Raw genomic sequence first — 27,651 nt, forward strand, 5'->3', positions numbered from 1 at the left:
AGAGAAATTTATTTCCATCATTTTTAAAATTCTATATGTATTTTTAAAATAAATTTATTAAACGATGACAAATTTTGTATCATCCTGTACAGATGGCTTCACTTCGAAAAATGTTTAGTCACATCCGGTCAAAGTTCCCAATTGGGAACATTCAAGAAAACGCACAGGGAAAAATTTTTTACTTCAATTTCTCGAAAAAAAAAAATTAAAAGGAGAAATTAACAAAAAAAAAATAATGAAAATCAGTTTGAATCTGAGTTTGGCCAGTAAAAGGTTAATGGTGACAAAACTTGGTGTTTCAAGTACAATCCACAAACTGAAATACTATTTTGCAAGATACAACTCAAACTTAGATAAAAGCTTTCGAACATATTTATACCATGATATACAGTGAAACCTGTGTGAGACACATACGCAGTTTGTCTGTTTGATAATTACCAATTTGATGGAAAAATGGAAATTATCTGAAACAAAATATTATTTCAGTCTCTTTGCCATTCTGTTTTGTGCAGGTTCCACTGAACATATATTCATTAAATTCACATATAACCAATATGAACTTCACATAGCTCTGAACTCAAAATTTCACTCCTGTTGGAACAAGTTTTTTTACAAATTCAATAAAATTTAACCAAATTAAAAATCATGATTTTTTCACATATTTTGACATCAATTAATGATAATTTTTTCCTTTATATTCCAATACCCAACTACATTTTTTCAAATAAATAATTTGTATACACACGCACCCCTACATCTCCTGGTCTGAATAAAAACTGCCTGTTCAGATTGGACCGTTCAATCAAATCCATATCAGTCACAATAATTTCTCCATTTTTTCCTGTTGCCAAGCCCATAAGAGCCATGTTCTTGAGATGTTCACAGCCAATAGCTCCAGCACCTACCTGGAAAAAAAAGTCAAGCATTCAGGTTCATCAACAATTCCCATAATCATAAATATTAACTTGCTCTCTTCCATTTCACTATCATTATTTGCTTGCACGAGCAATGCAAGTCGAAAGAATAAAAGATAAAACTGAAATTTTCTGATCATTGTCATGATACGGGGCTTTTCAGACAGCAGGTTGATCAGTACAAAAACGATACGATATACTAATTGCCTGCAAACAGATTGTAGAAGTTTCTCAATGTTCTTATAATTTCTGTAGTACAGCAGAATCTTTGCTACAATGACAGTCAATATAATATTTCTCCACAAATATATTTTTTTAAATATTGTTTGGAACTGCTGTCGATCTAAATTTAATCTCCTTTAGATACAACAATTATGTTATGAATCCCTTTATAACAATATTTTTTAGACAAAATCGATGCAATTTTTTTTACAGTTCACTCAAAATTACCTTATATATTTGAAAAAAAAAAAACAATTTCTGTTCTTCCGAGAGCAGCTGGTGACATTGTACATTGCAGCATCAGACCCCCTCCCCCAAAAAAACATTACATTGCCTATATTGTAGTACACAAGAGGTAATGCTTACTTACAGAAATGGTGAGAGAAATACTGCAAACCTCTTTACAGGGTGAAACACCGAACAATTTCATTAATATACTAATTATGATTTTGAGAACTATAAGTGCTGTTATCAACATAAATTTTGTCTCATGATGAAGCCTGATAATATAGCGATAATCCCTTCACAGCATAGTTTTCCAAACTTTTTATTCTATCGCCCCTTCTTCAGAGAATTTTTTCTCTCATCACCCTCCCCCCCTCCCCAACTTAAGTGAACCCGTAGGATTCTATGTTTAAACCATAGCTTCTAGATGCCGTTTCCTGGACCATTCCATTGCCCATCAGGGGCAATACAGTATTTCTTGGTCCACAGAATATCATTTTTTTTTTACATTTGACTATTACTGAGCAATTGTTTCTGATTTCTATAAGACGTTTTTCTCTCATTTTTGCTCAGGAGTATGAAAAAAGCAACCACCAGTGGTTGTATAATCAGTAAGATCGTGTCAAACAGCAAATAAGTGTTGGCTCTCTTTATTCTGTCGACAAATCTAAACAGGTTTGTGTTCAATCCAATCTTCATCACAATGTTCCCAAATTCTTAAATATCCCCCCCCCCCCGCCAGAAGCATGAATGTGCGATGCCATTGGGGGAAAAAAATTGTGGGAAATTACATTTGAATGTTTACACTCTACCCATGTTACTCTATGGAAGTTATTTGCCTAAAATGTTTTGCAATGAGTTTCAAATAGGGATACACATTCGTGTTTCAGGCAAAACTTAAATTGAATTGTGTCCGATTGTCCACATAGTCCCGTTCAGTGCACGCTAGCTCCAAGGAAAGATTGAGATATTCATTGCCCCTGTAGTGTGTTCACCCAGAAAATGAAAGGACATCGGTTCGATTCCCCGCAGAGGCAGTTCAATTTTTTCTTTCCAAAATACAAGTGTATGTCACTGATTTCGGCATATTCTGCTTCGGAGGGATAGAAAAATAAGTTGCCCAACCAACTGGAAAAAAAAATGGGGAATTTGCACATTCCATGCTTCTGGCACGAGGGGGACGATATAAGATTGCAAAAATAATGGATCAGTCATGTTCATGAATGATGGTCAACTTATGTTTCTACAATATTCTATAAATTCTCATTCTCCCCGCCCCCATGTAATTTTTTTAGTGTTCTGGAGTGGAAACTGATTTTTCTTTAATTAGTTAATCCGCCAGAACTGCTGGCTTCCATCAACGATTTTGATCAAATTTAACCCTTTAACGCAAAAGACATAGATAGATAGTATGGGTATATTTTAAAAGCTTTTGTGAACAGCAAGGAAGTTGAAACTCTCGCTAGAGGCAGGAACCAGATTGACAGGTTGATGTCGGGGAAGTAGACCAACATGGACTAGTTCACTTTGACAAGGAACTTCCTATATTATATGTTAGAGAAACTTGATTGTACAGAACTGATATTAGCAGAATAAATCAAGGAGAACACATCAAGTATCTGCACAATGGAAATAATCCCAGTATTTTAACGTGCATAAGAAACCCTCTGATTTTTCTGGGCTTAAAATATAGAAAAAGTTCTTTAAGACATAAAAAATACATTTTTTATTCGTCATAGAAACCATCAAGTCTCTCATCTGATACATTACAATTAGCTACACATCAACTAGTTCATTATCATCATCAGAGTCACTCTCATCAAATTGCATCATCCTCAATATCATCCAAATTGCATCATCCTCAATATCATCCAAATTACTCACTATATCCATGTGTAACAAACCCAGGGTTGTTTGGTTTAAACCACGTTGGTTTAAACCTTGGTTTTAACCAAGTGGTTTTTTTAAAAAAACCACTTGGATTTTTTTCAAAAAATCAAATAAAAGTTGCCTAAATATAAATTTTTTTCCTTGAAAATATCATATTGGTTCATTATTAGCCAAAATGTTTCATTTTTACCACATTTTATATCCTTGGGGTACATTCTGATGGTATATCTTTAAATGACATAAGATTTTATAAGTGGTTTTTTTCAAAAAGTCTCATAAAAGTGGCCAGAATATATATATATTATTCATATGAAGTATCTTAGTCATTTAAAGTTATATATAAAAGCCTAAATTTCTCATTCTTACAACATTTTCTAACCTTTGGCTACATTCTGATGCTCTATCTGTAGCAAATTCATGAATAAGGATTGAATCACACATCTAAATGTAAAGGTGTATTATCTCACAGGGTTTTTTTCCCCCTTCACAAAGAAGCAGCTACAGTAGTGACACCATCATGCTAGGGGCAGGTGGTCCTTAAAGGACAGACTAGTGTACTAGTTCTAACATTACCTCACATACATTTTCATTTTCTTTCCCATAAGAAGTAGCACATCTCCTACTGTATATCTCCCAGTCTTAATATTCAATAGTTTTTTTTTATACTTTCACACACACACTGTTAAGCCCAGTTAATCAAGGTTCTACTGTATAGTAGTAACAGATTTCCGAAAAATAATCAGCTATATACAGGGTGATTATAATTAAAGTTTTGATTCCAAAACTATACAATAAGTACTGATCAGAATGACTTGAAAATTTGCATGGATACTCCTGAAGCAATGGAAGTTTCTTTCGCAAAAGCAAAAAGTGTAAAATGTGCAAGTAGATGATGCTGTACTTAGCCAGCAGTATAATCTATTTTGTGCAACCACATCATTTCAGCACTTCCACAGCATCAGTGTGTGGATAGAACTTCTATCAAGATGCACATTGCAATACCAGCTGCTGAAGACCCATTTTGACAGGATGCACCTTAACCCTTGCAACTTCTGGCTGTGGGGATACCTCAAAATGTTATAAACAGTGGTCAGATTAAGTGGTTTAATAAAGCTGAATTGCAAGCACATCCACATTATGACCATGGGACATACTTTGATTCTGTTGTTGAACAAGAATTTTTGTGCTTTCAACCTCATAGCCAGAACACGCGGTGGACAACATATTTAACATTTCTTAAGTAAGTTGTAGTTATTTAATTACTTCGTTTTTTGTGATGTTTCCATGAATTATGAAATTGTGAAATGTTATAATTAAGGTATCATTCTGCCATGACTGTCTATCGTTTCCATTCTGCGGGCAAATTTCCCACATGTTGCATGATATCATTAATTTTACATTTTTAAGTATTTTTTCCCCTTTATCAAATAAAATTGAATTTTTTCAGGAATATTCATGTCAATTTTCAAGTCATTCTGACAATCGTTTTTTTTTTACAGTGTTTTGAAATCAGAACCTTAGTTATAATCACCCTGTATATCGTAAATCATTGCTAATTAATCTGCATTATTTATGCTTCATTAAATACATTATATTCACCTAATTTTTATTACTTTTTGCAAAATAGCTTCCTAATTAAGTATACTGAAAGTAACTGGAGAAAAACCTTTATATACTATATGGTTAATAATAACATTAAAAGAATTTTCAAACACTCAGTAATCCATTGAGTTAAGCAAAAAATAATTAAATTGCAAAAGTTGGTTTTTGTTAAAATGTAAGAAATATTTATTGATTAATTAGCATGGGAATAGTGTTAATTACATTAATAAACATTTTATTTTAGTTAATTATTGGAAGTTTGAATGATTTTTCAGATATTTTATTGTTTTTAATGTTAATACTATTTAAACCAAAAAAACCTGGTTTAAACCAAAAAAACCCGGTTTTTTGGTTTTTTTCAAAAAAACCAGTTTTTTTACCAACCCTGAACAAACCTTCCCCTCCCCTATTTTTGGGTCTCAATTTTTAGCAAAAAGGGGTTCCTTACACATGTTAAAACACCATAATTTTCCTTTTACAGCAGTTTTTCTAAAAATGTTTATCAACAAGTCAAGACAAGCAAAAGAAGGATTGATATGTACTAACTCGGAGGTTAGAAAAATAACAGTTCATCCAACCTATACAATTTTTATTTCCATGAGAAGCATCAAGGAGATACTATCACTTTGTATACCAAACGTTTGAGAACCACTGTCATAAAAGATAGAAGAGCTAGAAACACCCATTTAAAATAATGAACCAACATTAACCCCTTATCAGTAGAATTTATTACAGAAAATACATCATAAATAGAAATCTTTCACTCTCCCCGTTCATTCTTTCTATTAATATAATGTGGAAAACAATTTGACTTTCACTGGGAAAGAAACAGCAATTATTGCCAAAAAAAATAAATCTAATCACAAATATTGCAGTAATCTGCTGAACTTAGTTTGGCTATTACAAAAGTAAATGCAATAGCCCTACGTTAGATCCTACGTTTTACACACATTTGCACATTATACAGCTTGTGATACAACCATTATTGCAATTTGATTAACATTATAATCTAGATCAGTGATTCCCAAAGTGGGCATTAAAGCCCCGGGGGGGGGGGGGGGGCAATGGAATGTTCCAGGGAGCGGTAGAAACTACAAGTTTAACATAGGATCCTATGGGTTAGATTGCGTTGGGGGCAATAGGAGAAAAAAATTTCTGAAGAGGGCGATGGGACAAAAAGGTTGTTAAACTATGATCTAGATGTTGTCTGTTATATGGCATCTCCAACATAGATAAGGACATTACTGTGGACATACAGGTGTTCAAATCGAATGTTCCCAATTTCAAACAGTGATTAACACTATAATCAGGGGTCAGCACGGATCATGGCCTCAAAATTAGTGAAAATAGTGACCAAAATTTTTTAAAAAGTGACCAAATAGTGACGAAATGTTTAAAAGTGACCAAATAGTGACCGAAATGTTTAAAAGTGACCAAATAGTGACCGAAATGTTTAAAAGTGACCAAATAGTGACCGAAATGTTTAAAAGTGACCAAATAGTGACCAAAATATTTTTAGAGAGAGAGACCAAATGGACAATGAATTTTTATTACCAAATTGAATGAATTGAAATTGAATTTAGTTTTAACTTTGCATTTCAATAGAACTCATTGAAATTGCTTTTTTTACGTAATAGATAGAAATAATTAAATCAAACTCAAACGCATTCTGCTAACCAGAAAAGTTTTGAATAACTTATCAAATTTATCAACAACTATGTGTGAGAGAATAACTACATTACATCCTTTTTAAGTAACAGCAGCAATGCCTTCCCCCATGTTGCTTTCCACAACCCATCTTAAAATCAATTTAAGCAGGAAAAATTTCAAAGCGGGAAAAAAAATGAAATAACACAAAATTTGATGAGAGAATTTGTCCCATCTACATTCCAGTGGATTTTTCATTCATGTTATGCTATGAATGACAGTATACAAAATGTACTCAAACTTTTTTTAACTAGTACAAATTTGATTTACATACCTAGGTTTGTATAATATGTTCCAACAAATTTTAAGAAATTTACTTAATGATTAAAAACCATAAAATTAAATTTTTAACATTTTAAATTATTAAATTAAAAAATTACTTAAATTATTAAATTGAATAAAATATTCAAATTATTAAATTGAATAAAATATTCAAATTATTAAATTGAATAAAATATTCAAATTATTAAATTGAATAAAATATTCAAATTATTAAATTGAATAAAATATTCAAATTATTAAATTGAATAAAATATTCAAATTATTAAATTGAATAAAATATTCAAATTATTAAATTTAATAAAATATTCAAATTATTAAATTGAATAAAATATTCAAATTATTAAATTGAATAAAGTATTCAAATTATTAAATTAACTTAATTATTTTAATTATTAAATTAACTTAATTATTTTAATTATTATATGTTGAGGGAGGGGCAATCCACCCTCCCCCCAGCGTCAATGGCAGAGCCTACTGATGTATACATATATATGATGTATATCAATTGTCATCGTGCCACACCCCTAAGACCTTAAAGTATCTCCACCTACGGCTGGACTGGGAAAAGTGGGCGAGTACTATTTTACAGGCGGGGGCACCAAAATAATACTGTCCTTGGGTGAGGGAAAAAATAAACCAGTTTTGAAATTTGTAAAAATATATATTTTCCCTTTTTTTTACACACAACATACACCCCTGCAAAAAAAAAAAAAAAAAAAAAAAAAACACATTTACTCCTTTACCCAGAAACACAGGGGTGGGAAGTGACAAAGTCCATTTCGGAGCAGCTTTGAAGCAGCAAAATTCAGGATTCTGAGCAGTTTTGGAGCAGCAAATTCAGGATTTGGAACAACAAAATATAGGATTCGGATCAGTTTTGGAGCAGCAAAATATAGGATTTGGAGCAGATATTTATTGGAGCAGGGAAATTAACAAGAATATTTTCGTTAACCCTCATCCCTTTTCAAAATAAAACTGCACTGTCTTTTGTTATCAAAAATCTTTTCATCACCTTGTTTGAAAGAGAGGCTGTCATAAAATTTTTCACACCAGTCTATTTAAGATGATTTTTGCTTACTGAGGGCACTATTTGCTGTCTTGAACAGCAGCACTTCAAATGAGCAAAAAATTTTCTATAAGTTTTTTATACTCGGAAAGAAATTGTTGCAAAATGGGGGAGAATTTCGGAAGAATCAACACGACGTTTGGCGATTAAGTACGCATTATTTGGCGAGATTAGCGATCTGACACTCGTTATTCGGCAAAGTTTCTAAATTAACATTCGTAATTCGGCGAAAACACACTTTTTACTTCCGGAATGGAAATTTTTTTCACGAAACATCTGGATTTGACGCAATGACGATTGACTACAGTAATTTCTGCTGCTTCCAGTGGCGACTTTTTTTTAAACGGCAACTGACTCGCATTTGCACTTTAAAGCTTTTTTTTTTGAAGGCGAGCACAATTCAGGTCTATCGCCATGGACAATTTACTACCTAGTGAGTTGTGCCGGAAGTGTAAGTATGTGTACCTAATAGTCTGAGTGCGTATTTAGTGTTGTGTATGATTTTTTAGTACTGCCATCTATATCTCAGAAGTGAAGTGAGTGTAGTGTAATGACTGAATATTTATACTGTTTGTAGGACTGTCGCTCTCTCTGGCGAGACTTTTTAATGGGGAGATCGGCTCCATTTGCGCCTTGAAGTTGGGAACCACAGAAAACCAACTTCAGCCGACCACCACTGTGGTGACGATGGGGCTCGAACCCGGGTCCCCGCGATGCGAGTCCGTCATTATGACCACTCGACCACCACAGCGGCGCACTTTAAAGCTGAAAGACCATTGCAAACTATCTTCAGTTACACAATCACGGATATTATCGGGGTTTCACGATAGAAAGGCCGATAGTTTAAATAAGGCGTACAGTGGAATATATATAAAACACGCTCTTAGAAAGAATCGTTTCACGGTAAGCAAGGAACAAAAAATTTTTGGCGTCCTTTAAGAAATTCTGGACATACGAAGCAAAATTAGCTATTTGACGCAGAAAAATACGAAAACACTATTGGAGCAGGATGGCGCAAGATGTTAATTTTGGCGCGGTGTTCCTACCCCTGGAAACAATATAATTTTGGCCTCCCCTCCCCCCGTAATTTTTAACAGAAAAAAAGACTCAGCGGCCTTCCCCGGTAAATTTCCCATGAACCTTGTAAGCACCAACGTGGCGACTTTTTTTCGAGCCAAGGAATCGCCGTTTTGCGGTAGTCAATTCAAGATGGCTGACAAAGGGCACATAAAAAATTACAAAAAAATATGTAATTTATAATATGAATTAACCTAATATGCGAAAATCGATAGAAATATATCGGGAAATACGGAAAATTAGGATGAAATGAACACAAAAATCGAATCAACAACATACGGGGTTTATAAATGCGGTTGATACAGAGTTATGGATGCTGCTGTCAGGGCTACCTATTTTAGCGCGAAAACAAGTCGCCACGTTAGCGCTGACTCCTCCCGTAACTTTCAACGAACAAAAATAGTGAATTCGTCCCCATCCGGGACACCCGATTTACCATGGCCGTAATACAATTGTTTTTTCTGGAGGGGAAACGTAATTTTACTGCCCCTTGACTGTGAAATTCGATAATTTTGCAAAGGAATTTTTATTGCCTTTTCTTAAATATACCATTCCATCAAAAACGCCGTCCAAGGCATTGCCCCCCCCCGCTTTGGATCTGATCACAGTATGTAGCAATCCGGGTCGCAAGTACGAACGAAAATTTACTATCGCTCGGGGCCGGTATCCACTCTTTTTAACAGAAAATGAATAAACTCGGCACCTTTCCTCGTTCAACACCCATGGAACCAGACCCCCGCCCTCTCCTATTGCAGTCATAACAGACTCGAGACAAACGTTTTAATAACTTCCGAGGTCTAAAAATAAGATTTTTTTACACATCAAGAATGGCGCGCAAGATGCCGATATTTGTTGGAGGGCAGAGCATACCGACTGAGCTGAAGAAAAGCAATGATCAGAAGTTCATATTGAACTCTTTTTCCATAAAAGTTGCAAAAACAAAAAACAAGATCATTTTCGTTCATCAAAAATACGGCCGGCAATCAAAAGGGAGAAACAAATCGAATCCCGACATACATCCATGCGGAAAAAACAGACATCTCACCTATAGAGAAAAAACCAGTCTATATATCCGTGCTCCCATGAGGGTACGCCGCCGCCGATTTGCATACAGCGTCGGAACAACCGGTTCCCGCACGTGCATGGAGAGAAAAAAAAAAACAATCCAACAATATTAAGTCAACAATCAGTATCGTGAAGATGCTCTAAATTAAGTTACGGCCCGGGCATAAAAAAAATTAATATTAGGCCCTTTAAATTAGGAAAAAAATGTGTAGGGGCCAAAGGCGCGCTCGGTGTGCCCATCGTTAAATCCGCCTCTAGTTACGGCTCGCATGCACGTTAACTGAGTTTTTATCAGCCTGATGACAAATTTTCATCTGATTTGGAAACCCTTGTGTTAAACTAAATGTTGAATTGCAGGATTCTGTGATCTTTTCATAAATAGTTCTCCTTTCGATCAAATTTGGGGGTACGGTTTCTTGCTGAGATTTAAATCCAGTTAGAAAAATAGTACGAATTTTATTTGTCGATAGATCGCGATTTTCAATCGGATGATTTTTTTTTTTTATTGTAAGTAAATTCAAAATACATGCGAGCTTCTTTAACCTTGGCCAGCTACAAGAGTATTCTCCAAAGCGTATTAATACGCTTAATACGTATTAATAATACGTGTCTTTAATACGCGCTTTGGTATTCTCCCGCTGCACGTAAGTTAGCTTCTGCACGGGCTCTCTAATCGTCATTTCAAATAACATTTAAAAAAATTAACAAAAGTAACGATAGAACAAACAACAAATGTAACTTTCTCGATGCTCCAAGAAAGGAATTCGGCCCTTAAGACTAAAATTTTTTGAAACAAATAAAATAAAGGATCAATTTTAAAATAAGATGAAAATGAAAGAACGAGTGAGCACATGGGGAAATAAGAAAGAATGGTAGTATAGGGGGGAAAAAATTCTTTGTTGTAAGTACGCCTTTTATGCTAGTTTTTTTTCCGACCGGCTTTTCCATAAAATAACGATTCTTTAACCAAGGAGCTTTCTTTTTCCAAGCGCCTTGAAATCAAGTTATGCTGACGTCACACGGTATGCTCCCGGGAAGATAAGATGCCTTCGATCGTAGTTCAATGAAGGGAGGGAGAAAATTAGCGATATTGAACAGGTAAAGTTCCTCCTTGAAGAAAAGAAAAACACTGACAGCAGAAAAGCGCGCGAGACCGAGGTTTTCTTGCTAAAAAAGTGGAAAAAGTGACCTGGGCCTGAAAATACATAATAAAAGTGACCAGTTTCTAAAAAAGTGACTTTTAGTGAAAAAAGTGACCCGTGCCGAGCCCTGTATAATGTTAGTGTTTCTTACCCCTTACCTTATGTCGCAGATCCTCTGTAGCGTTAGAAGACCAATTCTGACCCCACTCTCCCATAAAATTTAAAATGTATTTTTTTATATAATTTACATACCATAAAAAATTTAACAAATTACCCTTTCATAGCATTAAATGTATCATTCATTACAATGGTGGTAAAGGAAAATTATCCTGTGAACCCCTCACAAAGTATTCATGGACTGCTCAGGGGTCTGCGGACCAAAGGTCAGAAAACACTGCGGAAAGGTGACGATATTTGAAAATTTGATTGCCCAACTGAGTTCGACGACATTTTCTGAATGTGTCATCACGTACATTCCCATTGTCACAAACAAACAGAAAAATGGTCTCCATAGGAGAAATTACAAATTGTTCTGTAGAGAAGTTAGTCATGAACAGTAAATTTGATTTGCTCTTCAGGACCATTTTTCTCAGATGAGGCAACATTACACGTGTCCAACCAGGTCAATAAGCAAAATTGTAAAATTTCGGATTCAGAAAAATCTCCACACAATTTTCTAATTGGAAAGAAACAATCTCAAAACTAATATGTGGTGTGTGCTTATAAATAATATGGTGCCATTTTTCAACCAAGCAGCAAAATGCGCATATATGAAAATGCACTGATTTCTTTCACAAAAGCTTTGTGAATTTTGCTTTCTATATATATATTATATACACTCGTGTGCAAAATTGAGAGAATTTGCACATTGTGTCTATTTTCACAACAGTACTGAACCAAAAAATCATGCCACCGAAGAAGTATGCAGTGTTAAATGTGTACATGTGCATGTGGGCAGAGCTGTGACCATGGAGAGGATGATAAGGGCATGAGGTGTTTTCCACGATTCGTGTGGTTGTACTCCTTGGCAACATTCGCTGTGTTTCTTGCAAGAGTTTGGCAAATTTTATACGCTATCAGGTAAAATGAGTAGCCTCAAGCGTATGGATGATGGAATGAGATGGAGAATCATTGGTAGATAGGAGGCAGGGCAATCACAAGTGCAAGTGGCTACAGTGCTCAATGTTACGCCCAGTGTCGTCTGCAATTTGTGGAAACAGTTTCAGGACACTGGACCCATATCGAGAAGACCTGGACAAGGTCGTCGAAGAGCCACAACGAACAATGAGGATCGTTATTTGGCACTTTCAGTGCAGTGCCACAGGACTGCTACAGCATCACAGCTCTCACGTGAGCTGCATGCTGCCACTGTAACTTGAGTTTCACGGTTTACTGTTGCCCGAAGGCTTCATGAGAGAAGGCTTTATGCCACAAGACCCGCTGTTTGCCTCCCGCTAACTGCAGCACACAAGAATGAGAGTGCATTTCGCATGGTGCAGACAACATCAGCCTTGGACCAGACTTCAGTGGAGCACCATGCTCCTCAAAGATGAGTCGAGATTCAGCCTGGACACCAATTCTCAACATACTCATATCTGAAGAGACCTGGCACCCGATACCATCCCATAGCTGCCAACTTTTGAAAATGAAAATTCGGGAGATTTTCGCGCACACCCGTATTTTATGCTAAAACCACTCCCTAATAAATACAATAGGGATTTTTCCAAATAAAATAGGGATTTTTCAAACATAAAAGTTGAAGCGTAGGGAATAAAATCCCTACTCAAAAACTGAAGTCAAATTAAAATAGGGATTTTACACACATGGAAGTTAAACCCTTGGGAATAAAATTCCTACGCAAAAAACAAGTGAAATTGGAGGTCAAAACTTCAATGATGTAAAAATAAATATTGTGTTCAATCAGAAACGCTGTGAACAAACATTCTCCACGAATGACCCCAAAATCATCGGAAGATGAAGGAAAACACCGTCAATTTTTGAACACCACTGACTTTTTGTGACACTTGCTTGATGTTTTTTTTTCATTTCACGAGTGATGATGGCAGTCTTTCCATGACCGATGTTTATGTCCGTAACACAACTTGTACAAAAAGGAAAAGTCAGCCCTCTTCTGGAACGTTTGATGAAAGGAAATTCATCGGAATAAGTATCTTTAAAATTGATTAAATATGTTTTTGCTTATCATTATTCATGCTTTGTTATATCGCACGTACGTAACTTCAACAAAAGAAATTTTGACCACATGTGCATCACCATAATCTTCAATTATTATCCAGGAGTATTGGCTGCTAAGCCATTTCCCTGCACGATAAGACAAACAACTTTCTTGTTACCATCAGAGGGTTTGTAAAACTTCCTTAAAAAGGGAATTTCCCCATTTACGACGTGTGACGTCATTTCGAAAGGGAAAAAAAAGAGGCTTCATGCCCCACAAGAAATTACTTAGGGATTGTTTTCATAAGTGGGAATTTTTTTAAAGAAGTAGGGAATTTTTAGGGACAATTAGGGATTTTTGTGATTTTCGTAAAAATTCGGGAGATTTAAGAACTTTTCGGGAGATCGAGCGATGAAGATAAAATTCGGGAGATTCCCGAAAAATTCGGGAGACTTGGCAGCTATGCCATCCCTCCCACATCAGAAAAATAGACCACTATGGTGGTGGAGGTGTCATTGTCTGGGCAGGCATCATATTGGATGGCCACATACCCTTCAATGTGTTTGACAGAGAGTATATGACTGCTAGGAAATATAGAGAGGAGATCTTAGAGCCCTATGTTCAACTTTTAAAGGCCAGGACTATGTTGGCCCTCGGTTCCTGTTCATGGACAACAACGCTCGTCCACATCAGGTTCACCTGGTCAACGATTATCTGGAAAGTGAGGATATTTGGTGTATGGACTGGCCAACCAGATCTCCTGACCTAAACCCTATAGAACATGTCTGGGGCGCTCTTGGGAGGGCAATTGCATCTCGCCATCCCCCTTCGAGAACCATCCCAGAACTAAAAACTGCATTTCTGCAGGAGTGGGACTGATTGCCACAGGGACTCCTCAACTGCCTCGCGTCCAGTATGCCATCACGCTGTGCGACCCGTTTGACTGAGAGGGGACCATACAACATATTACTCATTTCCAGTTTGATCTCACAATGTGGATCTTGAACATTCCAGCAATAATGAGCTTTACTGGCAATCATGAGTGCATACTATGACTTTTGTATGGTACATCTCTTTCTCTGTTATATATAACTGGGTATTCATACCAAATTATATTAAAATCTGTCCACTACTTTTCAGAAATTTTACATGTGCTAATTCTCTTAATTTTGCACACGATCGTATATATATTTTTTTTTATCCTTCAAAACTTCTAAAATATAGGAACTGCTCAAAATAAGGAACATTTGAAATGACACCCTGTATATATAAAATTGATAAATTGGGAAATAAAATGCAATATATGTATAACATTCAATATGAATAAATAATTGCATACACAGACAAAAAATTGCCTTGAACATCGTAGAATACACATACACACAACTGTTAAAGGAATAAATTTCCTTCTCAAGTTGTTGCTAACACTCAAAACCAAAATAAAAAACATGGTATTTACCACAAAGTATTTCAAATTACTCAATTTCTCTTGAAAATCAGAACCAAAAACAGAAATCTGTCCATCATAACGAGTACCTTGCTAGAAATATTAAAAGAGAAAAAGAAAAGAAAAACCTGTCAACAATTCAATTACTTCATTTCTTCCTGAAAGAAGTTCCATAAAAAAAACAGAAAAATGTTAATGAATACTAGTTCAATAGTATTTATTGTAGTTCAATGAATACTGCTTGAAAAAAAAAAATCATAGTTTTGTTCTTGCTTAATAATTATCCTACATTGTAATATAATTTATAATGGTTTTTTAAATGAAAGTTTTCAAAAATGGCACGAGCAAGAACATTGAGGTAAGAAAAAGTCAGCCATCACTGTGTTAAATGATGTTATGCTGAAGCGATTCAACCACTGGTATGCTTTCAAGTAAAATTTGATAACAGGATACAGTCAAACCTCTGAGTTTCCCGTTGGGACTACAAAAAACATTTGAAATGCCTTACACATCCAGGTCATACAAAATTTTTATTCCAAATGCTAATCAAATAAATCGTCTTTCCACTCCCGTCAAAATAAGAACCAAATTTTAAAAACAAAGAAATGAGTGAAAGCAAAACTAGAGAGCCTAAAAAGACTGATATTGTTTCCTTCTTCTTCAGACGTAAAGAAAATGTGAGATAGTTTAACAAAAAAAATCCTATTACACAGGCAAGGACTTACAAAACATTTCAAGTAGTTTAAAACTTGAATAAAGACTTTACACCTGGTCTGACTTCTCAAACAAAAATTTCCAGTTTTAAATTTCTGACACTAAGTTTAGTCAACTTAATGTTTTCACTACAAAGCGGCATTTCAATCAATTGCACAACAAACACTACTCGAGTACGTTACTTTTTCTCCTAGTAGGTTATGACTTACAGGCTGGGCAAGTAATTCATCAACGCCATTTTCTGACAAACATTCAAGTGCATCAAAATAGAACCACTGCTGGATAGGGTGAAACTTCCCGCTGCAGGCCTGAAATGAAAATGTGAAATAAAATATGTTTTTATAAATATAATTTTTTTCAATTTTCTCTTAATAAATTATATTAATATTTACTGTATATAATATATTACATGAATTATGTTTTTATCAAGAAGGTTTAAAAAAAAGTTGACGCTTTCTCAACCGTGACTTTTCATATTTTCGATTGTACCAAAATATGTCTTTAAAAAAATGTTAAAATCAGTCTAATGTTTTGAAGCATTTTTGCTCCTTTTTCTTTTTTTGTGAAAAATGATCTTGGAGTGAGAAATTGTATTGTTTGGTTGAATACTTTGCAATTAATGCCTTTATTTTCTATTAAAGATTTTTTGGAACCGAATTCGGTCAATAGTTTAGATACCAGTGAAAATTCTTAAAAATCAAACTATTCACATAAGAGAAAAAAATTGATTTAGTGAACCTAAAATGTGATGAAATATTTCACACCAAAGAAAACATGACAAATAAATAAAAAGGAAAACTGGATTTTTCGGGGATTCCTTGGATGACCAAATGACTAGTTTCCCTGGGATGTTCCCATATTTTTCATGCTGACCAGTTTTTTTTTTAAATAATAAAAATGTCCTGTTTTTTTGGTATTTTCCAAGGAAACCTACTTATATAAATTTCTTTACTCGTCACTGAAACCAAAGGTTAAAATTATTTTTGCACTTCATAAACAAAAATAATGACTAAAATATGAATATTACATCTCACCTAATTTAGTCCCCACAAACATTTCTTTTTCTTAAAATCCATTTTAACTCAGTGATTTGCAGTAGCAGTTTATTTTTTGTCAATGGCTATTTTCTGGCCATTTTAGCAATAATGTGACTTTCCTATCTTTTGGCATCATATTTGGTGACAATTGCAGATACTTCAAATATTAATTTCCCATATTTTACCTGAAATATTTTGGTAAGCCGAGAATTGCAAGGACTGAATGAGTATCTTCTTTACGGAATTAATTCAAGCAAAGCACAATGAGGATTTTAAGGGATTTTTCTATAAAGATAAGAAAAATCTGAAGAATCTGGTTTCTGACAGGAAGATTTTAATGAAGCTGCGTTTTCCCAGGAAAAAGTTTTCTACGGTGCATGCAGCATGAAATCGCTGATTGGTTAAAAACCTGAACTTCACAGTTTTTTAATCAATTAGTGTTTTTACGCTGCACAAGGTGCAGGTAACCTGTTCCTAGGAAAACCCGAATATCTGAATGAAAAATCTGAATACTTCCAGGCAAATCGGAAGCATTGGCACCTATGTCTATTTCTAGCAAACAGACTAGGTCAAGTTAATTTGTCAGGGAAACAGTTAAACCAGAAACCAGTGATCTGGTCATCTCGCACCTAAAGCCTCACAGCAAACTCAACCATAAAGGAAATAAAAATACTAGAGCTACAAAAAAAATTATTTATATATTTTTGCAAGGATTAGAATGAATCAAATGCAAATGATTCACTTTCACAAACCTTGAATGCTTTCTTTCTCAACATAATCAGAATTTTTTGAATGATGGTAATTGTCATACATTGTCATTCCAGCCCCCCCCCAAAAGACAAATTAAAATAATTTTTAGAAATAAATCAAGTAGATGGAATCTTTAACCCTTTGAGTAGCAGCATTGACAAGATACCTCACCACCTTGAAAGCCTCAAGGTGTTTTGTAAAGTTGATTTCTGGATGGAACACTTTTTCCTATACCCCTTAATATATGCCTGCTGAAAATCAGAATGCTTACTTCATTAAAAAATATATGGCATTTCGAAGGAAGTTTAGTAATTTCTGCTGTGCTGCTTAAAGGGTTAAGGTGAGTCTGTGCTAAGGTTCTCTTCCCCCCCCCCCCACCACACACATCAACTTGTTATGACCGTGTGGTCTCAACATTTCGCCATACACATTTCAAAAGCTGTGGTGCAAGTAATACCCTTTACAGAGTAATTCAATATCAAATTACTCATAATGTTAAAGTTAGAGATGTAAAATTCTTGAGAATAATCTTGAGAATATTCTCTGGAAGGACTACTTTTATAAATTACTGGGGAATAAATATTCTTATAGAAAATAATAATTATTCTGAAGTTATTAATAATAGTCCTTCCAGAAAATATTCTTCAGTTACCGAAATCTTTCCAGAGAATATTATCAAGAATGCATGTATTATAATAAATAATCTCTATAAATAACTTGAGAATAATTGTTATTTTTGATAAGAATATTCTCTAGTAACTTCTAATAGTAGTCCTTTGAGAAAATATTCTCTGTTCCCATATCTCTTCCCGTCAAGAAGATGGGCATTTGAAGTTTGTAGACCACAATATTAAAGTTTGAAAGCAAGAAAATTAAACCAACAGGGCTGAATTGCACAACTTTTCAAAGAAATGTGTGAGATACAGAATTTAAGTGCATGTGCATTGAAGAAAACAACAGTTCTGTATCTTAGAATGAAGGTGATTATATAAGAATAGCTTCCTTTATCAAACAACTTTGGTTTAATTTCTTTTGTTTTGAACTTATTTTTGAAAATGTATCAAATTTTAAAATAATTTTTTAAGGTTTTAATCCAAACGTTTGAAAAATCTTTATAACCAAACTTTTAAAACCTCTCATCATGCCCCGGAGAATATTCTCGAACTAAAAGTTGTCATTGGGGAAGATAACAAAAATTGTTTTGTTGTAAATGTTTCAAGTAATGAAAACTGATTTATATTTCACAATATAAACAAAATTAGTAAAAAAATTTAAATTATTTAAAAGAAAAATTAATATTCTCGATTATTCTTCAATTTTTACATCCAGGAGGATATTTTCAGAATGTTCTCGTTCTCAGAGAATATCTGTGAATATCCTCGCATCTCTAATTAAAGCATCTTCTATATTAGCTACAAATACCCTTCAGTGACTGAAACATGAATTGATATGGTTGTGGTCAGCAAGAAATATATACATTTATAGAAAAACATTTCGGATAATCCAATGAAAGGGTTACCAATCCCTACAAGTCAGGCAAGTTATTTTTTCTATTGTATTGCTTTTGTTAAATTTTTTTGGTCCTTATGTTTGTAATTTTGTGATTGCTCCAGAATTTTAAAAACTCGCTTCACATACCAACAGATGAATCCTTGTAATGCCTTAACTATAATTTTCCATTTTATCTACCTTACATGGGGCTCAGCAATACAATGCCCAGCATGCATAGTATACACCCAACTTTAATGGTGTTGTAAGCTACTAGTATAAACATAGAATTATAAATATTTTGAAACAAGCAGATGTGTCAACTTTTGGGATCCAGAAATAAAGGGATTCTCCCAGAAGGGATACCACCAGGAACTCAGACTTGATCAAAAATAAAAATACACAAAAAAAATTTGAATTTTTTTTTCCCACAATCAATTAAGAAGTTCCACTCCTTTCCCCCCCCAGGCAGGTTCTGCATTGCCGCCGAGTAGAATATAATTCCATGTCAGTCTTTCCATGCAGAATAAAGAAATAACATCTATATATACTGTTCATAAAACATAAGTTTCCTTTTGTGGATGCTATCAGTGATTGATTATCCTGGTATATTAAGTCTTAAAAGCTTTATATTTAGCTTTATATAGCTTAAAGTTTTATATTCTTTCTGAAGACACATTTAATCGGAGGAAAAACAATTAAAAAAAACTTCAAAATACAAAGCTCCAAAATATAATCACACGAAAAAACTTGTAAAGAAGGAAACTTGAAATAAGGAAGGCAGGGTCATGTCTCCAGTGGTGTAGATGGTAGCATGCTTGCCCGGTATGCAAGAAGGCCTGGGTTCGAGTCCCAGCGAAGACGTGATGACTTTTCTTTCTGAGTTCACCTCAGCATAATATCAAGAAAATAACTGTTTCCTTGAAAAAACTTGTGTTTACCGTACGGCTGTTAATGGAATACGATAACGATTATATAGGAATTTTGGCAACCAAGGTCATGTTCCTGATAAATGATTGCCGATAAGATAAATGCTACGTAAACAAAGTCACTTCTTTGCCAGTTGCTTAAATGCAGTCACCAAGACCTTTTAACGGCTGCTCAATGGAAATGAACAGGGCTGTCCACTATGGGTGTTTTTTCTAACGACAACAGTAGTCATTGACGTCATGATAACATGAAAGCTCGTATAAAATCTAATTTCCTGCAAAAATCTGGAGAAATTTTAACAAATCCAGAGAGTGGGAGGAAGGATGAAAAATCCGGAGTTTTTCTTCCGCCTAAATCTGGAGAGTTGGCAGGTCTGAACAAGCCATTTTCAGAATGCAGATATGCAACAGTATACTTCAACTTCATAAAATTAGGTATGATCATTTTTGTCGCACCACTGTCATTTTCTGCACACAAGGACTAATTAATTAGACTGGAACTTAACAATGAACTTTCTGTACTGAGAGAATGGTGCACTAACCCCTTGGTGTGAGACTCCCTGTGGTAGTAATATTTTTGTGAGGTAAAAAAAAAACTAAATTAAGAAACAAAGGGCTAAACTAACCTTCATGACTTCCTGAGCAGCAATTCCACCCATCACTGCTTGCATCGGACATAAATCCCCATCAGCTACATACGACAGTTTTCTGATGAGATTATCATCTAGTTCAATGTTGTTGCCAGTATTTGCAATCATCTTTTTGACAATTGCTATCAGATCTGTGGCATCTTCCTGGAATGAAAAATAAAAAAATAAGAATGGTATATATATATTGATTTTCAAAAATTTTAACAGAACAGTTCAAAACCAATCAGTTCAAGACATTGTGACACCACCAACCCACACTCACTCCACGTATGCCCATGCAAAGATGATCTAGTAAAGTCTATGAAAGATAGTGAATCCCCACTGCAATATAAAAATTCTGTTACGATTCTTTTATTTTTCATATTTATGTGAGCACACCTGTTTTATGTGTAATATGCAATCAATTTTGAACAAAAAAATAAAAGTTTAAAAACTTGTGTACATTTAACAAAATTTCTATTGGATGAATTAGTATTCAGTAATTGTATCAATCCGTTTGTGGAAAAATAAATACAGTAAAAGTAAAACCTCTTTTGTGGACACCTGAGGAACAAAAACATTTCTTTGCTACAGAGGAATGGAGTGATCGTCGAGGGTTTGAAATGTGTACTTTTATTAGATACGGGGAAATTTGGCAGTAAAAGAGGGGGGCCGCTGTGGTGGTCGAGTGGTCATAATGACGGACTCACATCGCAAGGATCCGGGTTCGAACCCCACCGTCGCCATAGTGGTGGTCGGCTGAAGTTGGTTTCCTGCGGTTCCCAACTTCGAAGCGCAAATGCGAGCCGATCTCCCCATTGAAAAGTCTCGCCACAGAGAACAACAGGCCTACAACGATTAATTATTCAATCATTACATTTCACTCATAGTTAGAAAAACTGGTGGCAGATGGCAGCACTACACATAACAAGCATTACACAAAAACAAACTTCACGTCAGATTTCACTACACGTACACACACATTCCCGCATGTACCAATTCGTTAGAGGTTCCTCAGAGGAATATGGACGAGGTACATGTGTGGTTTAGTAGTAGTAGTAGTAGTAAAGGGGGGGGGGGGTGACCGTATCCAAGGGATGTCTGTTAAGAGGGGGTTTTACTGCATATTCACTGTGTGGTAAAATATATTTGTTACAGTAAGCTCGGAAAACAGAACAATCAAATAGGATGTGTACAATATTGCCATTGAGTCCAGATTTGCAAAGTATATGGATCTCGGCACAATTGTAATAAAATGTGAATTCCCCAACGTCACTCAAATATGATAAACTAGATGTTAATCAGTCGGAACAATGTTTTTGTGATGAGACAGCTTTAAATGGTAAATTAAAATATAGTTCACGTAAGAAAGAGAACAATTAAGTGTTTATAGTGTGGGAAGTTTCTTGAATTCTTTACATAGTTATAATCTTTTGTGGTAATCGATTGTTACAATGTGATTTAAAATAAAAAAAATGGTACATTTAATTTTGGTAATACAGTTGAATCCCATTATAAGGAACTCGAGGGGGGGGGGGGGAACCAGAGAAATTAGTTTGTTATAAAACGAAATTTCGTTATAAAGGAATTCCAAGTTTTTACATTGTTCCCATGTAATCTTATCTGAGGAATTAGGAAAGTGTTCATTAAAATTAGATTAACGGTATTCGTTAAAACGGGATTCGAATGTAGATAGGGACATTCATAAGGATAACCATGTTTGGTTAAAATATGTTTTACTTGAGATACCCAGTTAAAAGTATATTTCTGATTGTGAAGGGCAATGAAACATTTCTTAGTTAGCCTATTATTACCAAGATTGAGAATGCTGACCCATAAATTTAAAATTAATTTAATTACTGATTGCTTTAGAGTTGCTTGTCCAGTTTCATATCACATTATACCCAGTGTGTTAAATCTCAATCGAAAAATCCTCTTTAAGAAAGTCAAATGAACTTTATTAATTTCATCAAGATACCCACAACTCCAAACATCAACACTGTACAATAATACTCAGGTTACAAGTGAATTGAATAATTTTAAATGGGTTACAAGATTTATTACATTTGGTTTTAATTAGTAGGAGTGTTAAGTTAATGACAACTTTTGCTTTGTCCATAAAAAAAAAAGAAACAGCCATGGAGAAAGTGGGAGTGGGAAGTGACAAAGCCCGTTTTGGAGCAGATATTTATAAATTGGAGCAGCAAAATTAACTTACTAGAATATTTTCATTAACCCCACCCCTTTTCAAAATAAAACAACTGCGCTGTCTTTTGTTATTAAACATCTTTTCATCAGCTTGTTTTTTATTTTTTGGTGCTTCAGGCTTTTGACACCTTGTTTGAGAAAAAACTGCTGTCAAAATTTTTTACATAAATTTTTTTTTTTTGAAGATGACGCTTTCCGTTTACTGAGGGTATTATTTACTGTCTGGAACAGCAGCAGTTTAAATCAGGGTTGTAAAAAACTAGTGTTTTTAGGGTGAAAACCCAGGTTTTTTAGACAAAATGTGGAAATGACAAATTCAATTTTCCCCAACCTCCACATATCTAATTTAAACATGTATGTACATCCTTTATGTGTACATCTTACATTATGCCTAAATATACATTTTTGGTGCATGTTAAACTACGTATTTAATAAAATTGACCATACAACAAGGGAATAATCGTTCACATACAAAAACACCCACTTCTGCATAATTGTATCTGAACCTTAAGTTGCATGTAGAACTGTAGCAAGAAAATTATTTGTGGTAAAACAAATGAATTTGGATAATGAAAATTCTGAGAAATGAGGAAGGTGCCCGAATTTTTTTTCCTCCAAATTTTCAAACACTGCAGAAAATTTATTCAAAAGTGTCCTGATCTGCCAAAAATAAAACCTTTGGCTATGTAACCAGAACCATTAAGTTTTTGTTTTAAATCAAACCCAAACTTTCAGGAGCTAAAGTCACGTGCCCTCTTTTTCTTGAATTCTTCACTGTTGAAAAATATCCTTGCTTCATTAAATTAAAATTCTGTAATATTTTTAAAAGAGCAGTAATAAGTAAAAAATTATCTGATGAAGAGGAGGAGATAGTCATCCTGAGGATTCATTACTCTAGAGGTGTACTGACCACTTGTCCAAATTGGTCAATTTTGGGAACTTAAAACTACAGAATAACGTGAATTATTATTGAATACAAATGTCTAACATTGTATATTAATATCACTTTATACAAGACCTGTCATGTATAGCAACAGAATGCCTTCACCTGGCTGACGATTTTAACAGGCTAATTTTTGGGGAGTTGGGCTTATATTGTGAGCATCTTGAAAAATCAAGCTAAGGCTTATTTTCTGGTTAGGTCTTATTTTTGGAGAAAAACTATACTTTTAGTTCTGTTTCACTGGAAGGTGTTCCTTACCTATGTTGAATTAAAGAATCCCATAAAGTTGTTTTTTCTTTTTGTTACGAGATGTTATTTTGTCTCTTGATATTTCAGTTATGAAAGTCTGATGTACCTGTATAAAACTTACGATAATGTAATGCACACATGTAAATATTTTTTGAATGAAAATTCAATGTACATACATTGGTTTACTTCTTCACAGAGGCTTCAATTTATTTATACAAGGATTTGTGTGTGTGTGGAAAATTATTATGTACTAGCTATAATACCCAGCGCAGCCCGGGTTTTCTTCAATGAGGCTTTTTGGATCACGTGATATCTCCCTCTTTTTCTTTGAGGGATATACAAACTGTGTCCACATAAAACAACTTGGCGACTTCATGCATGACTCATGAAATAAACAAATCTAGATTTAAAGAAGCGTAGAAATGAATTTTTTTTTTCTTTTTTCAAGGGCCGCTAGGTATTTCGATTTCCCCCTGAACTTCAAGTTATCCATCTGCCTGTATCAGCTTCCAAAAATGCTTAGTTAAAGCTGTGGAATTTGTTCGATGTACTTTACAGGTCCATAATTAATTCTGAAACAACCTAAACTACAGTAGACTCTCGGTAACTCAACACCCTAAAAGTATCGACAAACATGTCGACTTAAGCGGGGTTTCGCTCTAAATTTTTGTCCGATCGTTTTTGTGTACGTAATTATACGCATTCAAACAATTCGATTAAATAAAATGCTAATTCTCTCATTAATTTTAATTTGGGGTTGTTTCATAATAGAATCGAAACATATAAATAAATTTATCTCATGAAAAATAATCAAGTATATTTGTTTTTCTTTCCGCAGAGAAAACAAAAATTCTACACTGTTCAGTTTATCCCGCGATTGTTAGGCTTTTACCTGAGTGCGTAGGAATCGACGTATCACAGCTTTCAATGCATCATGGCTAGATGGGGTAGATACTTCTTCATCTGAACTGCGGGTTTTTGATTTTCCAATAAAAAAAACTAATGGTTTTAATTTTTCTAGTTTGCAGCCAAAAGAACTGTCAAACGATTTTTATGTTTTTTTACCTCCTTCACATTTTTCGCCTTCGAAGGCAAGCGTTTGGTTAGGCAAAAGGCGAAAAAATAAATCTGTCTCATCACAATTAAATACATCTGCATCTTTATACCCTTCTATCATTTTTGGTTTCAGAATATCATTCTTCTAATTTTCAACATTTTCTTGAGATGCAGATATGCTCTTTCCACAAACTTTCCTAAAAACAATGCCATGGCGCTTTTTGAATCGGGTCAACCATCCACTGCTCACAGTAAAATACCTTGAATGAGATTTTTTGCGAAATCCTTTGCTTTCTCTTGAATTATTGGTCTGGATAATGGGATTGATTGAGATCGAGTGGATTTAAACCACAAAGGAGTTGCTTCTACGTCACTGAAGTCTGATTTTCTTATGCATTTTCTGCTTGGTTCATAAGATTCAAATGCTGACAAAAATTTCTCCTTATTTTTGGCAAATGTTGAAATAGTGTTCCGTGCAACTCCATATTCTTTGGCGAGTTCAAGAGACAACCAAATGGCATATTCAGCGTCTTACTAGGCTTTAGCTCTTTTTCTTTTACTCTTTTTCGAAGAAAACGTGAAACTGAGTTCCACCGAAAACATTCTTTACAGCAGACGATATCAAAACTCCCAATAGATAAGATTTTCATCCCTATTGGATGTTGACAATACTCACACACTTTTTTGACCATGAAAAGAACGAAAGTTTTTTTTTGGAAACTCCACTAAAATGATAAGCCAGCCAACAGATTTCAAACATTCTTCACATACACGACCCCCCTCCGCCCCCAATGCAAAAAAGGGACCCATCATAGAGAATAAAGAAACAAAGAATTCTCAAAGTACCCATGAACAATGTCAAAAAATTCTTATAACTGATAATAGAAGGCCAATTGTAAAAACCAGTCGTGGTGAAAAGACAAATTGTAGTCGACTTAAGCTGAGTTAAGCCAAACATGTGTCGAGTTAGAGAGGTTTTCCTACATTGAAATTAGTATTGTGCCAACCAAAGGAATAATAGATGTCGAGTTATCCACGTGTCGAGTTACCGAGAGTCTACTGTATATGAATTTATGCAGTTGAATAGAAAAACAATACAGACACAGCTTCATTTTAGAGCTTGAGAAAAGTTGAAATCAATGTTATTGCATGGATATCCAACTGAAAAGTAGGTCCGGTTAATTGCTTCATATTTAATCTCCTGGGCTTCGTATATCTCTAAGTGAACTCAATATTTCAAAAATCAAGTGACAGACCATTGTAAAGGCATATATAAGTCTGAAACGCATTGCTAGGGAATCACGGTAACCAAAGTAAATGTTCCAAAAGTGATGGTTGAGGCCCAAAAACCATTGTTGCCCTACAGTTTTTTGCCCATTTGGGGCATTTGCCCTGCTCTGATGAAATTTTAAAGTAGTCTATCGTTCAAGTTGGGTCCCATTTGGTATATATGTAAAATTTGGCACCGTTCGATCTGAAATTGTAGATTTGTATAGAGAACATACACACAGAAAATCAATTTTATATATATATATATATATATATATAGATAGATAGATAGATTATAAATAAGCAATAATTTTTTGAATATGTTTATCACATATCAGGTATAATACATATATTACATATTTAAGTTCATGGATACATTTTCTATTTGCAGTTTCTTGTAATATTTTAATATGTGAATTGTGAATCTTCTACCTAAATGCTTACATAAAAAAAGTAGTCGGAAGAATTATAAAAAAGTGATTACAAGAAATTACTTCACATTTTTGCCCCCAAAAAAATCTTAAAAATACTTCAAAATATACATATTCTAACCACTGCACTATGCAGCAATTTCTGGAATACATAAGCTAACCTTGAAAAACATTTTAAAATACAGTCTCTCCCCCCCGGGTATTCACATTTTTTTCTCCATTATTAAAAAAAAAATTTTGATCGCATTCAGCATTCGTGATTCACGTGTTTTGTTAACAAAATTTGAGTTGTGCTTGTTTAAGATGGCTCATTCTTCTAGTGCTACTGATAATGCTTTGAAAAGACAAAAGTGGAAACTTTTGACAAGAAAAATTGGATATATTAATGAAAACTATGCTTGGCAAAAGTCAATACCTGCTGTGGTCTGCCATTGCGAAACGAATCTATGGTGAGATATATAAAGAAAAAGGAATCTAAAATTCATACAGCTATGGCTGTAGCTGTACTCGTGGCAATCAAAACTTTGCGAGAGCCTACAGGATCCACGTTTCTCGTATACAAAAAAGGTATTCCAGTTGATCGTAATATTATAACAGAAAATGCAAAAAATTTTATTCTTCCATAAGGAAACGTCTATTTCCTCAGAATTTTAGGCAAGTAAAGGTTGTTTCATAGGTTTAAGAAACGATTCGGATCACGCAATGTAAAAATCACTGGCGATCAAGCCTCTGCCAATCAGGAGGCAGCTAGAAAATTTCCAAAGACTTTGTAGAAAATTATTGATGAGAAGGGATATGCACCTCAGCAGGTTTTTAAAGCTAACGAAACTGCACTATTTTGGAGAAAATGCCACAAAGAAGTTACACAAGCGAAGAAAAACACGCTCCTGGTTTTAAGGCAAGTAGAGATACACTTACCATGTTTTTTGTACAAATGCGTATCGGTACATGATAAAGCCCACAATCATTTTTAAATATGCGAATCCGCAAGCATTGAAGGGAAGAATAAGCCAAAGATCCCAGTATTTTAGACGAACAATAAAAAGGCTTGGACTATGAAAACACTTTTCCTGGATTGGTTTAAAGAGTTTTTCGTTCCGGAAGTCAGGAGGTACTTTGAGAGTGAATGCATG

General features: G+C 34.5%; 1 protein-coding gene across 2 annotated transcripts in view; it reads right to left on the reverse strand.

The window, feature by feature from the left end:
* Positions 1-27,651, reverse strand: part of Uba1 (ubiquitin-like activating enzyme 1) — a 122,051-nt gene that overhangs the window by 33,666 nt on the left and 60,734 nt on the right. For both annotated transcript variants that reach the window (XM_089242485.1, XM_089242486.1), the window contains exons 10-13: positions 20,360-20,527; positions 15,739-15,837; positions 14,828-14,908; positions 750-905 (exon numbers count right to left, since the gene is read on the reverse strand). In XM_089242485.1, the coding sequence (XP_089098611.1) occupies positions 750-905; positions 14,828-14,908; positions 15,739-15,837; positions 20,360-20,527 (504 nt within the window). The remainder of the gene's footprint in view (positions 1-749; positions 906-14,827; positions 14,909-15,738; positions 15,838-20,359; positions 20,528-27,651) is intronic.

This window comes from Pholcus phalangioides, unplaced genomic scaffold (assembly GCF_987345545.1).
Source record: "Pholcus phalangioides strain wild (caught in Gottingen) unplaced genomic scaffold, Ppha-v1.0 ptg000015l_1, whole genome shotgun sequence".
Classification (NCBI taxonomy): domain Eukaryota; kingdom Metazoa; phylum Arthropoda; class Arachnida; order Araneae; family Pholcidae; genus Pholcus; species Pholcus phalangioides.